The following is a 12,844-nucleotide window of genomic DNA, read 5'->3' as shown; positions in this document are numbered from 1 at the left end:
ATGACCTCAGCAGTTGAGTCCCATAGTGCTCAGAGCCATTTGAGCCAAATGCCTGCATGAAAACTGTGAAGAAATCGGAAAAGAAGTGCTTGTCGAAAGGACTGACTCAACATACAGAAAACTCAAAACAGTCTTCGTTGAAATTAAAAGCCAATGTAGTAACTCCACTGTCAAATGTAGAGAAGAGAGCAGATAGACGGGATGAGTACACTGAAGATCTCTGAGGAGGAAGACTTTTCTGATGACGTGTTAAAGAAGGAACAGGAATCAATATAGAAGACGTAGGGGATCCATTATTATAATCAAAAGATTTAAGATTGAATAAGACAGAGGAGGTAGATAACATTCCATCAGAAGCTCTGATATTATTGGGGAAATGACATTAAAACGACTGTTCATCTTGGCGTGTGTAGAATGTGTTAGTCCGGCGATATCCCATCTGACTTTCGGAAAAACATCAACCCTCACAATTCCGAAGATTACAGGAGCTGGTAAGTGCGAAAATTATTTCACAATCAGCTTAACAGTTCATGCATCCAAGTTTCTGACAAGAATAATATTCAGAAGAATGGAAACGAAAATTGAGGATGTATTAGATGACGATCAGTTTGGCTTTAGGAAAGGTAAAGGCACCAGAGACATAATTCTGACGTTGAACTTGATAATGGAAGCAAGATTAAAGAAAAATGAAGACACATTCATAAGATTTGTCGACCTGGAAAAAATTCCAAATGATCCAGAGGTTCGAAATTCTGAGAGAAATAGGGTTAAGCCTTGAGGAAAGACGGGGAATGTACAATATGTACAAGAGCCAAGAGGGAACAATAAGAGTGGAAGATCAAGAACGTAGTCTTCGGATTAAAAAGGGAGTAATGAGCAGTCTATACACAGAAGGAGCAATGTCGGAAATAAAAGGGAGGTTCAGTGTTGTTGTTGTTGTTGTGGTCTTCAGTCCTGAGACTGGTTTGATGCAGCTCTCCATGCTACTCTATCCTGTGGAAGCTTCTTCATCTCCCAGTACCTACTGCAACCTACATCCTTCTGAATCTGATAGTGTATTCATCTCTTGGTCTCCCTCTACGATTTTTACCCTCCACGCTGCCCTCCAATGCTAAATTTGTGATCCCTTGATGCCTAAAAACATGTCCTACCAACCGATCCCGTCTTCTAGTCAAGTTGTGCCACAAACTTCTCTTCTCCCCAATCCTATTCAATACCTTCTCGGGACTGATGACCTTCGCTGTTTAGTCCCCCTTAAACATCCCAACAACCACCACCAACGACAACAACAATACCTCCTCATTAGTTACGTGATCCACCCACCTTATCTTCAGCATTCTTCTGTAGCACCACATTTCGAAAGCTTCTATTCTCTTCTTGTCCAAACTGGTTATCGTCCATGTTTCACTTCACAGACGTATTTAGGGCAATATGGAATTAAAATTCAAGGCTAAAGGATATCAGTGACAAGATTCGTTGATGATATTGCTATCCTCAATGAAAGGGAAGATGAATGACAGGATCTGTTGAATGAATTAAACAGTGTAATGACTACGAAATATGGATTGAGGGTAAATCGAAGTAAGATGAAAGTACCGAGAAATAGTAGAAAATAGTAGAGGAAACCAGAGACTAGAATACACCCAACAAATAACTGAGGATGTAGGTTACAAGTGCTACTCTGAGATGAAGATGTTGCCACAAGTTAGAAATTCATGGCGAGTCGCATCAAACCAGTGAAAAGATTGACAACTCAAAAAAAAAAAAAAAAGAGAATATAGATTTTGGTTTGTTCTACCAAATCGCCATTTTTCGGATTTGGCTTCCTGCCGAATCATAAAGCTTGAACATATTCCATGTTTTGCATCCTACCAAACTGCCATTTTTACAGCCAAATCCACCAGCTTCCGGTTCTGGTGTCATTCGATTAACATCTCGCGGAATATGCCGTAACACCACACACTGTGAAGTGTGAAAGTATTTTACCTCAAGATTTGTTTTTAACTCTGCTTCTGGCTACAGCACATATGGTTACCAGTGGGTCACATGATTGACTGGTATCAGTTGCACACCATTCACGGCATTCTGAAGCTGTCATTATGCTCTTTGAAGGAGGCGACTAATGTTCAATTAAGTTTCGGTTGCGCAGCGACAAGAATTATCCTTCTTCTTCTAATATTTCGGCTGAATAGTGTTCAGCCATCTTCAGACTGACCCGCAAGTGTTGCGGCTCACTCCGAAGATGACTGAACGTTATACAGCCGAAACATTAGAAGAAGAGGAAAAATTATTGTGACTGCACACCCGAAACTTAATGGAACAGTCTTTTCGCCACCAAAACCTGAATACATACAACGAGGTGACTAATATTTTATCTGGTAACCTTTTTTACGTAAGAGTATTATCAGACAGTCCACCGCCAAACTCGGTGCGCATTACCTCTACCGTACATTTATACTGCCAGTAGACACCTATCAACCACATAGAAAGGGTTCCGGTACTTCACAGACGTATTTAGGGCAATATTACAGCGTTGAACTTCATCAATACCATGTTGTTTCCCAGATGTTGCTCATGACATTCTGTTCTCTCCTCGCAGGCGGTGAACGACCTCGTGACGGAGCTGGAACAGGCTAACATCACATGCAGCGCCACCATCACCTTTGCAGAGTCCGACTTCGAGGACCAGATGCGCATGCTGCGGGTGAGTGGCTTAGTTACTGGAATTACAGGTACCGTAGTGGTAACAAAGCCATAACACCACAATTTGCGTGAAGTTTACTTCATAACATAGCAGTTCGCCATTACGATCAATTGCTGAACTTTCTCCAGGCTTCAGTGGTATGATACTGTGCATGAATACTTCATGCTGGATTGTGGAACTTATGTTTTTCTGAAGAGTTCGCAAGACACTGATTTTGTGGACCATATTGTCAAAAACTGCATTTTCTTGGGACTTTAGTCTGCATTTTCATCTACAACGTGTGTGGAGATACACATAGCCTCCAATTATCTGAAATTCAGGTAGTCACGCTTTAAATAAACCAACGGCCTTTCCATAGTGGTAACACCGGTTTCCGTCAGATAGCCGAAATTAAGCATTGTCGGACTGGGCTAGTACTTGGATGGGTGACCATCGGGTTTGTCGAGCTCTCTTGGCAAGCAGGGTGCACTCAGCCCTTGTGAGGCAAATTGAGGAGCTACTTGATTGAGGAGTAGCGGCTCCGGTCTCGGAAACTGACATACGGCCGGGAGAGCGGCATGCTGACCACATTCCCCTTCATATACACATACAGTAATGCATGTGGGCTAAGGATGACACGGCGGCCGATCGGCACCGTTGGGCGTTCATGGCCTGTTCGGGCGGAGCCTAAATTTTTATGTTTTAAGTAATATTCTAGTATCTTGGTTGCCATCGTCATATTTTTCAATGGCCGCTCTAAGAAGTTCTTCTGCCTCCTGCTCTTTTATGATACTGCATAGAAATACTCGCATGAAAAGTTCGCCTTTTGCATCTGTCATCAAATGAATTATGACGTATTTCTGCCAGAAATGAGCTACATTAATAAACTACCGGAAAAAAATGCAACACTGTTTAGGACAAGACCATTATCTTGACACTGGACTCGCATTCGGGAGGACGACGGTTCAATCCCGCGTCCGGCCATCCTGATTTAGGTTTTCCGTGATTTCCCTAAATCACTCCAGGCAAATGCCGGGATGGTTCCTCTGAAAGGGCGCGGCCGACTTCCTTCCCCATCCTTCCCTAATCCGATGAGACCGATGACCACGCTGTCTGGTCTCCTTCCGCAAAACCAACCAACCAACCATTATCTTGACAAATATTGTGACACGCAGTTCATGATTGTAGGATCATATGGTAACAAATTAAAATCCATCCGAGCAGTCCCCGGAGCACTAAATCGCTCCGACCGACCGCCGTGTAATCCCCAGACGATAGGCCTCACTGGATGCGGGTATGGAGGGACATCTGGTCAGCACATTGCTCTCCTCGCCATTGTCAGCTTTTGTGACCGGTGCCCGCTACTTCTCAATAAAATAGCTCCTCAATTGGCCTCACAAGGGCTGATGCACCCCACTTGCCAACAATGCTCGGCAGACCTGGATGGTCAAACATCCAAGTGCTAGCCAGGCCCGACAGAGCTTAACGTCGGTGATATGAAAAGAAACGGTGTTACCACTGGGGCAAGGCCGTTGGCTATATGATAACGAATTCATACCAAATACGATGCACATGTTACAGGAAAGGGTACCCAAACTGTCGCATCAGTACACAGTGTACCGCACTCTGGCAGCAACTCATGTGTGTATTTTCGCATGTAAACCATCGTGAAGATACCGAATGGCATTCTGCGGTTGACTGTCCCAACCACCTTGCACCTTTTGTTGCAATTCGGCAATTTCTCGCAGGCTCCGCAGAAAAAGTAAGCTCCTGATCCACCATGTCCTGATGGTGAGGGCTCTGGTGATCTCTCTGGTCAGGGCAGTTGTAGTACAACATGAATGGCACGTGACGTCAGGGCAGCCTTATGTAGATGTGCATTGTCCTTCTGAAAAATCACTTCACGTTCCTGTCGAAGAAACGGCAGTAGAACGCGGATACCAATGCGTGCAATGTAGCCGGCACTGGTTACTTTCCCTCTCAGAAGCACCAAATACGACGGCGAGTTGTAACTGACGTCCCTTCTCATCATGAAGCCGGGAGTGGGACGTCTGTGTCGTCAGCGAATACAATTCGGAATAGGACACTCACAGGGTCTACTACACTGTACACCTGTACATCCACTACTCAGGTCCTCACAGAACTGCTTTCGTCAATGAAGACAGAGTGCCATTCCGCTCTTAAGTTGACTGTTCAATGACAGCAGAGTAGTTGTGGTCGGCAGTGTTGAGGTGTCAATGTCAACCTGGCCAGAGCCATACTAATTTTAGTCCTGCTGTAATCAGGCGGTTGCCAATGGTCGCTGGTGACACGTCAGGTGCAACACACGAGGGTTAGAACTTAAACAGTGGTAACTATTTATTCACAACCGATACAAGAGAGTCACATGTTTGCACCTGTTACTGTTCTTCAAAGTAATCACCAGCGTTGTGTAGAATCCATTGCCAGTGATGCGGAAGGCGTAGTATACCGTTAGCAGAGCCTGTTCTGTTGATGGTGCGACTGGAGCGGTATATTGCGCTTCGAATCTCAGGAACAGTTCTGAACTTCGTGGCCGAAGTGGTTCCTTCATCTTCGGAATCAAATCAAAGCCACAAGGACTTAAGTCCGGTGAGTGTGGTGGATGCACAGTACGTCCCAGTCCCATCGACCGAACAGACTAGTCACAGATTGCGCTGTATGCGCCCGCGCATTGTCGTGCAAAATGATGGATGGGTTGCGAAGAAAGTTTAGCCGCTCCTTTCGCAAAGCTGGTCCCAGGTGATGTTCCAAAAACGAACAGTAATAGCCTGCTGTGCATTTACGGTCTGCTGTGGAGGAACGTAATGCGTTAGGATAACACCGTCACAGTCTTACACGAGAATCACCATAACTTTATACCGCTCCATTCGCAACATCAACAGAACAGGCTCTGCTAACGGTATACTACGCCTTCCACATCACTGGCAACGGTTTCTACACAACGTTGGTGACTACTCTGAAGGACAATAACAGGTGCAAACATGTAACTCTTTTGTATCGTTTATGAATAAATAGTTGCCACTATTTGAGTTTCAACCCTCGTATGTCCATACTTCTTCCCTGGATGGTGTTCGTTCGGCCACTGATTCATTCGGTGCGTTTGTATTGATGTGCGTGTGTACTGTGTGGATGTCCAGAAACTGGTCCACAGTTGTGAGAGTGTTCTACGAACCACTGTCGAGAGTAGCGCCACAGCCGACTTTACGTCCTGCCACCTTCCCGAAGGACCGTAATGCAACCCTGTTGAAATGGCTGAAGTGGTTCAACAGAAGGACATACTCGTCATGTCTGGTATGATTTTTTTTTAGTAATTTAATTGAAAGCTTTGTTGCTTTGGTAAAAATAAAATTGGTTCTTTTTGTCGTGACAGAATAAATTACTATTTTATTCACACCAGATTTGTCGGAGAACAGTAGCAACATGTGTAATTGATCCAGCTTTAAGAAATTCTATTACCTTTTAGCGGAAAATTCGTGCGGTACTCTCCGACATTAGAAAAGTCGTGGTGTTCCGTTCGGAGCAGGAGGCGGCTGTCTTTTCTCATTCGCGATATCGAAAATTACTAAAAAAATCAAAAGGTTTTTTTTTTTTTTTTTTTTTTTTTTTTTTTTTTTTTTTTAGGATGATCGCGCGGAGTAAACAGACAGAAGTTACATGAAAGAAACCTAAGGGGCCAACTAATTGGATTTGTACGAACATATAAACGGAACTGAAAGAACTTGGAATAAATACTATAACGATGTCGTCACGACAGCCTCCTGTTCCGACAGAACACACGCTGGATCATAAGCTGCATAAATCTTTTAAACAGAAAAGATTATCACAAGTATAATTAATGAAAATAAGGTTGAGAGATTTTCTTTGAAATTAAATAAACTTCAAGGCTTCAAGTATTAGATTATGAAACGGAAACTTACATTAACATGGCCACCCAATGTGGCGGTGGAGCGAATTTTCATGACACACATTCTCGCTTGTTTGTGGCTACATATATTTTTTAATCACTTAAACTCTTAAAGTTCCAATAAAATGATTATATCAGTATGGAGCACAATAATTTTGCGTCCGATTCGCAACACATTCACAGAAGAACAGCTAGAGAGCGGCGCGGCTCCCTGCAGAAGTAAAAATTGGCAATTGTTATTTTTAAACATAGGTGCATCGTTTTTTTTTTTTTTACTGATCGATAGCAGCGTATAACAGTTTATAGCTATCGTGATATTCTGCGCTTTTCAGGAGCGCGGCAAAGATATCTGGTTACAACATTCATTGGTATATGTTAAAAGTTCGCACATACTGACGCGAATACAGAAAAAAACTTTTACATGTTAAAAATCGCAGTGATAAAGGCTGTAATGTCACACATCGGAGCATGTTGTACCCTACAAGGAATGTGGCACGCCGTTCACCTCTAAACTCAGCACTCTTACTGCCTGCAGAGTCGAAAGAAAAGGAACCAGACAGGCCTCCAGAATGCCGTATGACCGCTGATCGCTGACGACCGTGACAAATGAACCACTAACAGTGCAACCACTGAGTAGGCCCTCGTGCCAGTCAACATCGTCCTTGAGGGTGCTGTGTAGACTTATTTTCTTTCCGTGAGTTTGAAAGAATGTGTAATGAGTGTGTTGCTGTAATCTTACCTGACTCTCAAAATCGCGTTCTTGAAGTGCTAATCACCCCCTGGCCAGCCCGTTGTGTATTATTTTGCAATTTATCAAGGCTGGAAGTGGCTTCTGATCAGTAACGGCTATAGAATATCCGCCAAGCAAGTAGAAGCGAAACTTGTAAACTCCATACCATGGCAGGTGTTTCTGTGACTGTGTTGGTCAGTGCGCAGCTTGCACAAGCGGTAGTATGGTGTTCGCAGACTCGGTTAACTTGAACCAATTAAGGCACTTCAGAACCAAAAGCATAGTCGCTGCAGTCTGTACCAATGTAAAAATTTTACTTCAGATCAGGACAGTGAAGTATCTGTGCCTCACAGTGTTTTAAACCAGTTCAAGCACCTCTTGATATTCCTGATCCTTTTCCATTATATATCTTTCTTTAAAAGTTCCATGAGCACAGGTGATGATAGACGGACTCCTGGAATGAACTGACAATAGAAACCGCAAAATCGTGGGAAAGTTTGCATTTTTACGGCATTTTGGAGTGGGAAAATTTCTTACTGTTTGGATTTTCATTGAATCAAGCTAAAATCCACGTGGAGAAAGTGTGTGGCCAAGGAATTCAGTCTATGATTTTGTGGATTCTGACTTGTCTAAGTAGACTGTTGTTCTAATTCTCCTAAAGGCTTGTAGCACTCGACATAGAAAGTCTAAGAGTCTTCCCATGAGGAGCTGATAGTGAGAATATTGTCTACATAGAAGGTTACATACTTAATAATTCCTCGCCCAGAACTTCATACAGAGCTCTCATAAAGGATGCTGATGAGATTGGAATGACTTCTCTTAATCTTGTAGCATTTTCCGTTATGTAAAAAGGCCACATACTTCCTGCTAGTTGTGTTGTCTGAAATTGGTGGCATCTTCTGTGCTCTAAAAAAGCCGTGTACTTTCTGCTAGTTTCATCTAACAATAGTTGTGCTGAATTACCTATTAGATCGAGGATGGTTACATATTTTACCCCTTTAAAAGTTTGTAGAAGACATTCAATATTTTTGGTTGGTCACGTTGCGGGAGAATACCATTCTCTGGACTGTCGATGTCTACACGCATTGTCCAGCCGTTCTTTCTTACGGTGTGGATCGGGTTAGAACGTTCGCTGTCTGATAGTTTAATTAACTGAGTGTCCAATTCATTACCTTCTTTATTTCTTTATTGACTGCTCCTTTCTTGGCCAGAGATATTGGATATAATTTACTATAAAATGGTTCATAATGCTTTAATTTTGCAGATGCATACCTTGATCGAATAATTCTATAACTGTGTTCGTTTACCTTCATGCAGCTCCACTAACGCCTGAATCTTGTTTTGAAAACTAGTCAGAGCATTTTCATCATTATTATTGTCTTGTTGTTCAGTATCTTCTTCTGAATTATTTGAAACTGCAGATTCCTCTCCTCCTAATCGCATTAATCTTATTTTCATTCACGAAGCGCCCATGTTAACCTCCGCTGAGAAAACCTTTGAAATTCAGTTTCTTATCTCTATCATTTAACTTCAAATGAAGAAAACTCTTTCAGAATTCAGTTTACATTTCATCTTTGCAATCAGTCAATACCAAGAGCTATACCAACGTCAGGAGAACCAACAATCAAGACGCTCTGACCATACTCACGTCCCTGATTCCTGAATTAATAGTGCCTGGCCTTTGATAGGTTCATATCGATTTTATATATCACTGACAATATGCACGCCATTAACAGGAAGTGTAGAGAACGCAACAAGGTGATTCAGTTGCAAAAATAGATTTTTCAAGGTAGCATTTCTCTCATTCACTGAATCCACAAAAGCGTCCATACTTAGGCCCCAGATCTCCAGTTCTACAATGGGCATCAAATTGCCTGTATCAGGCTCTTCTCCCGTTCTGCATAGGTCTTCCTTCACATCTGTTGTACGTTCGCACTTAATGACATTCACCGTGATTTCTCTCCCGTTCCCCATCGTTTCCAAGACTTTATTTAATTTACTGATGAATGGCCTTGTGGATTACAATCGCTGCTCCCAGGAGTTTCCGGCAACTGATTCTCTGCTCTGCTTCCTTCATGGATTAGTCGATTTTGTTAATGATTTGGGTTAAATCATTAGCGGGCTATATTCGTCCCTCCTTCGCAAGCCATCCCGTCATCAATCGGATCTACTTGATCGTTCATAACTCTGAAATTCATCTCACAGCGGCACAGCATTCCGATTTTGACGGTTGTCACTATTTATTTCCCGGTTTACCCGTACCGCTGTGAGGGCCTAAACTCGATCGATCACCTGCTCCATATTCAGATGCGATGTATGTGCCACCTTCTCACGTACCACGAGTATTAACTTTTGTGTTAGAATTATCATTAATTCTTCCTCTTTAACTGGATCGCCATTCCAGTATTTCTGCGTATACTCTCGCACAGTACCATAAAGTCTTACGTAATAACAATCGCCTCTACAGTCGCTTAGTAGTGGAAAGGCATTCGGACCAGATGAGATACCTATAAGATTCTGCAAAGGTTGTGCAAATGAGATCATCTGCGCTCTGGGTAGAAGTTTATCGTAGATCGCGGGAGCAGTGAGAGGTATCTAGCGAATGGAAAAGAGCGCAAGACATGCCCATTTTCAAGAAGGCCCGTAGGACAGATGCACACAATTACAGACCTCTGTCGTTGACGTCAATCTGTTATAGAATTATGGAGCACTTTTAACGTTTAAGAAACATTACGCTTTCGGAGAACGAAATTTTCCTCTGTAAAAAATCAACATGGATTCCACAAACAGAGATCTTGTGAAACTCAGCTCGCTCTTGTCCTCCATAACATCCATAATACAATGGACAACTGCGCTCATACTGATGCCCTGTTCCTTGATTTCGGGAAGGCATTTGACATCGTCCCACTCGCCGTATAGAGGAAACATTACGGGCTTACCGAGTATCGGACCAGATTTGCGACTGGATTCAAAACGCCCTATAAGATAGTTATAGCCTAATGGTGTAATGGTCAACTAGATTAACATACTGAAACGCCTGTTTAAATCCGCAGGACAGAACAGGTAGTTGGAGTTGTGGAAAGGGGCTAAAAATGAGGGGCTGTCAGTTACGCTCGAATACATATAAATTTATTTAGTTGCCCAAACATTACAGCGCAAATTTCCGAGCTTAACTATCGACTGAATATGTCACACAATCTTATGGCTTAAGACAGGGCCGGACAGAAATTCTGCACGCGTGCGGTGCTCCTGCACGCCGCAGCCGTTAGCGTTCATGTAGTGCATGTTTCTGCCCACAGATGTCGCTTTATCCAGTTGCTGGGATACTCTGTACCGGCGCATTCTAGTGCTCTTTCCACAGCTTGCAAGCCAACCATGGGAAGGTATTTCACGTATTAAACATTTAAAATACTGTCACAGTCTACTCATTGAGACGTCTACTTTTATGTTAACAGTTTAACCCAGTAAGACAAGTAATTCAGTTAACAACAGTGGGTTTTTATTAAGGCAGCTTGATTGACGGCACCGTGCGGTTAAAGGCGCTTCAGTCTGGAACCGCGTGACCGCTACGGTCGCAGGTTCGAATCCTGCCTCGGGCATGGATGTGTGTGATGTTCTTAGGTTTAATTAGTTCTAAGTTCTAGGCGACTGATGACCTCGGAAGTTAAGTCGCATAGTGCTCAGAGCCATTTGAACCATTTTTGATTGACGGCACGTAAATACGCGTGATGTTTTTGAGCTAGTATTTAAGAAGGTGAGCACTTAACGACTTTCAACGAACCTTACTCATGATTTCAAATAACATTAAACTAATGCAAGGTTTCCTATAACTAATTCTCGGTGCTCTCAGCTACACTCACATAATTTCTGTCTCACTGACCTCTGAACAGAATGATAACCGCAGACCTCTCGCTGATCACCTTTTATTTCAATACCATTATTGCTATACCTTTCATCAGTCCCGTATGAAAACTGCATAATAACCGACAATTAGATGAATGTTATGTTTTATCGACTTGAGCTGAGCGTAGCCCTTCACATATTTTTTAAAAAACCTAAATGTAAGTATACATTGAAACAATCGGTTTAATGACCAATTTTCCTCTTGCTTGTACCACATAAACAGGGAAGTGGAGCCGCCGCCGTTCATTTAGGACACATGTCTAATAACAGATGTCGCTGTCGCTCGCTATCGCACACGTGCGCACATGTGCAGCACTTCCGTACGTATGCACACTGTGCAGCGTTTGGCCGGCTCTGGCTTAAGAGCACAACCTCTTTAATTTTTAAAACGGCTGAAGGCCCACGATTTAAAACACAACTACAACAAATTTTCAAAATGCAGAAGCGCAAGGTTTTATCCTTAAATAATATTTCAAATGAGGCTGAAAGCACAAACAATCAAAGACTCGACATGTAAGGAATTTTAATTTTAAAATGGCTGAAGGCCCATTATTTAAAACCCAACTAAAAGCATATAAACTCAAGCCTTCGGCTATGAGCCATTAAAATACACAATCGAACACCAATAAGAAGAGGCAGTACAGCCAGCTGGACGAGCTGTTCTAGGCACTACAGTCTGGAACCGCGCTACCGCCACGGTCGCAGGTTCGAGTCCTGCCTCGGGCATGGATGTGTGTGATGTCCTTAGGTTAGTTAGGTTTAAGTAGTTCTAAGTTCTAGGGGACTGATGACCACAGCAGTTAAGTCCCAGAGTGCTTAGAGCCATTTGAACCATTTTGAGAGGTAATCGGCCCAACTATATCCGATCCGCCGGCAACCCAACCGACAGACCGTCAACAGATCTATGCTCAAGGTGAGTTCCGCTCCACACTTGCACCAAGGGTCCGCTCCGCACTTGCACCAAAATTCCACCGATGCTGACAGCAAAGACCGTGGAACCGAACCAAAACGGATTCCATACAACCCATAAGGGCCGGCTACGGTTGCCGAGCGGTTCTAGGCGCTTCAGTACGGAACCGCGCGATTGCTAGGTCTCAGGTTGGAGTCCTGCCTCGGGCATGGATGTGTGTGATGTCCTTAGGTTAGTTAGGTTTCAGTAGTTCTAAGTTCTAGGGGACTGATGACCACAGCAGTTAAGTCCCAGAGTGCTTAGAGCCATTTGAACCATTTTGAGAGGTAATCGGCCCAACTATATCCGATCAGCCGGCAACCCAACCGACAGACCGTCAACAGATCTACGCTCAAGGTGAGTTCCGCTCCACACTTGCACCAAGGGTCCGCTCCGCACTTGCACCAAAATTCCACCGATGCTGACAGCAAAGACCGTGGAACCGAACCAAAACGGATTCCATACAACCCATAAGGGCCGGCTACGGTTGCCGAGCGGTTCTAGGCGCTTCAGTACGGAACCGCGCGATTGCTAGGTCTCAGGTTCGAGTCCTGCCTCGGGCATGGATGTGTGTGATGTCCTTAGGTTAGTTAGGTTTCAGTAGTTCTAAGTTCTAGGGGACTGATGACCACAGCAGTTAAGTCCCAGAGTGCT

At 43.5% G+C, this 12,844-nt stretch overlaps 1 protein-coding gene across 1 annotated transcript in view; it reads left to right on the top strand.

The window, feature by feature from the left end:
- LOC126195486 (gamma-aminobutyric acid type B receptor subunit 2-like) overlaps positions 1-12,844 on the top strand; it is a 367,244-nt gene that overhangs the window by 58,124 nt on the left and 296,276 nt on the right. Inside the window, exon 3 of the mRNA XM_049934114.1 lies at positions 2,600-2,704. Coding sequence (XP_049790071.1) covers positions 2,600-2,704 — 105 coding nt within the window. The remainder of the gene's footprint in view (positions 1-2,599; positions 2,705-12,844) is intronic.

Source organism: Schistocerca nitens, chromosome 7 (assembly GCF_023898315.1).
Source record: "Schistocerca nitens isolate TAMUIC-IGC-003100 chromosome 7, iqSchNite1.1, whole genome shotgun sequence".
Lineage (NCBI taxonomy): Eukaryota > Metazoa > Arthropoda > Insecta > Orthoptera > Acrididae > Schistocerca > Schistocerca nitens.
Note: the sequence above shows the minus strand (reverse complement) of the source record. Positions and strands in the feature narration are given on the sequence as shown.